This window comes from Myotis brandtii, unplaced genomic scaffold (genome assembly GCF_000412655.1).
Source record: "Myotis brandtii unplaced genomic scaffold, ASM41265v1 scaffold825, whole genome shotgun sequence".
NCBI lineage: Eukaryota > Metazoa > Chordata > Mammalia > Chiroptera > Vespertilionidae > Myotis > Myotis brandtii.
In genome coordinates, this window is record NW_005371349.1 from 1431108 (window position 1) to 1432553 (window position 1446).

Here is a 1446-nt window from a genome sequence, read left to right on the forward strand (position 1 = left end):
GCGGCCACTTGGGTTTTGGGGGGAAGGGCTGGAGGACCCCTCCCGCCACCCTCTGGCCTTGTATCTGGGTGCGGGTCAGACTTCTCTCTCCTGCTACCAGCCTGCTTCTGCCCCCTCTGCCCTGCACCCCACTCACCTCATTCAGAGTCTAAGACAGGAGGCAGGGCCCTCCTCCGGGCAGCCTGCCACGGAGCCCCAGCCTCTACGATGTGGAGCAGGGACCGGGGGCTCCCGCTGGGCGTTCCCAGCCCCTCGCTCCCCCAGCCCCTCGCGTCCCAGAAAAGATGAGAAACAGCAGGCTCCTCCTCTGCACCTCACATCCCAATAAAATATTTATTATTTCAAGAAATAAATCTTTAAAAAAGAGAGAGAAGAGAGTCTCTATTGCTTTCCCCTGAAGGTCAGGTCCTGGGTGACTTGAGTGTCTGCGGCTGCAGGGCGGCCGGGCCGGGAGTGGCGGGGCAGCCCAGGAGGGCGGCTGGGTGGCCCAGGGAGGGAGGGGGTTATACACAGGATGGGGTGGCAGTGTTTCTGGGGGTCTGGGCGGGGGCAGGCATGCTGCACGGGGTGCACAGTTGATCCGAGATGGTTGGAAGCTGGAGGGACACGGACACAGCACTGATGGGTGGGGGCCGGGGGCCGGCGGGCCTGGGTGGCCAGGGCCTGGGCCAGGGGTGTGATGGGGCAGAAGCTCCGCCCGAGCCTGCGCCTGCAATGGATGCTGGGAAGGGACCAGCACCTGTGCTCAGAGGCTGGGGTGGGTGGGGAACAGGCCGGGGTCTGGAATGGCAGTCATGCCGGGAGGGGCTCAGGAGAAGTCCCAAGTGAAGAGAACTGAACAAGCAGGAGGGGACACAGTTCCACCCCCGCCCGAGGGGTCCCTGCGCCTCCAACTGTGGCCCGTGCAGCAGGGAGGTGTGGGAGAGGGGAGGGGCAAGGACTGGGTCCCTCGCCTGGCCTCCCCCAGTCCCCTGTCCCTTCTGGCCACACCCCAAACTCCTCCAGAGGGACAAGGCTGACCCCCCTCCCGGGACCCCTGCTCCCGAACTTGTGCGGCGAGAGGCCCCGTCCTGGGCCCAGGGAGGACCAGGACCCTCTCTCCACCTGTCAGGTCTGGCCTTGCACTCAGCGAGGGAGGAAGCCCAGCTTGGGGGTGGGGGTGGGGTCGCTGGAGCTCGGAATCTGCTGGTGCTTCTCGGGCAGGGGGCCCGCGGCGCCCTCACAGGCAGTCCCGGCACAGGGCCACCTGGCCCTTGATGAAGTCCCGGCAGGGGCAGATCCTCCGGTGCCTGGGGTGGGCGCCTGCACAGCTGAACAGCAGGAGGTCACCTTGAAACACACAGTGCTTGTTCTTGGGATCAAAGGAGGGCACCAGGATGTCCTTGGCCAGCTCTGAGCTTTGGCAGATCACCTCGTACCTGGAGAGGAAGAGAAAAGCACAAGGTT

The 1446-nt window shown here is 65.0% G+C and overlaps 1 protein-coding gene across 1 annotated transcript in view; it reads right to left on the minus strand.

Moving 5' to 3' along the window:
* Nucleotides 1-1446, minus strand: part of MGAT5B (mannosyl (alpha-1,6-)-glycoprotein beta-1,6-N-acetyl-glucosaminyltransferase, isozyme B) — a 55683-nt gene that overhangs the window by 20370 nt on the left and 33867 nt on the right. The window contains exon 18 of the mRNA XM_014531734.1: nt 441-656. Within this exon, the coding sequence (XP_014387220.1) occupies nt 441-656 (216 nt within the window). The remainder of the gene's footprint in view (nt 1-440; nt 657-1446) is intronic.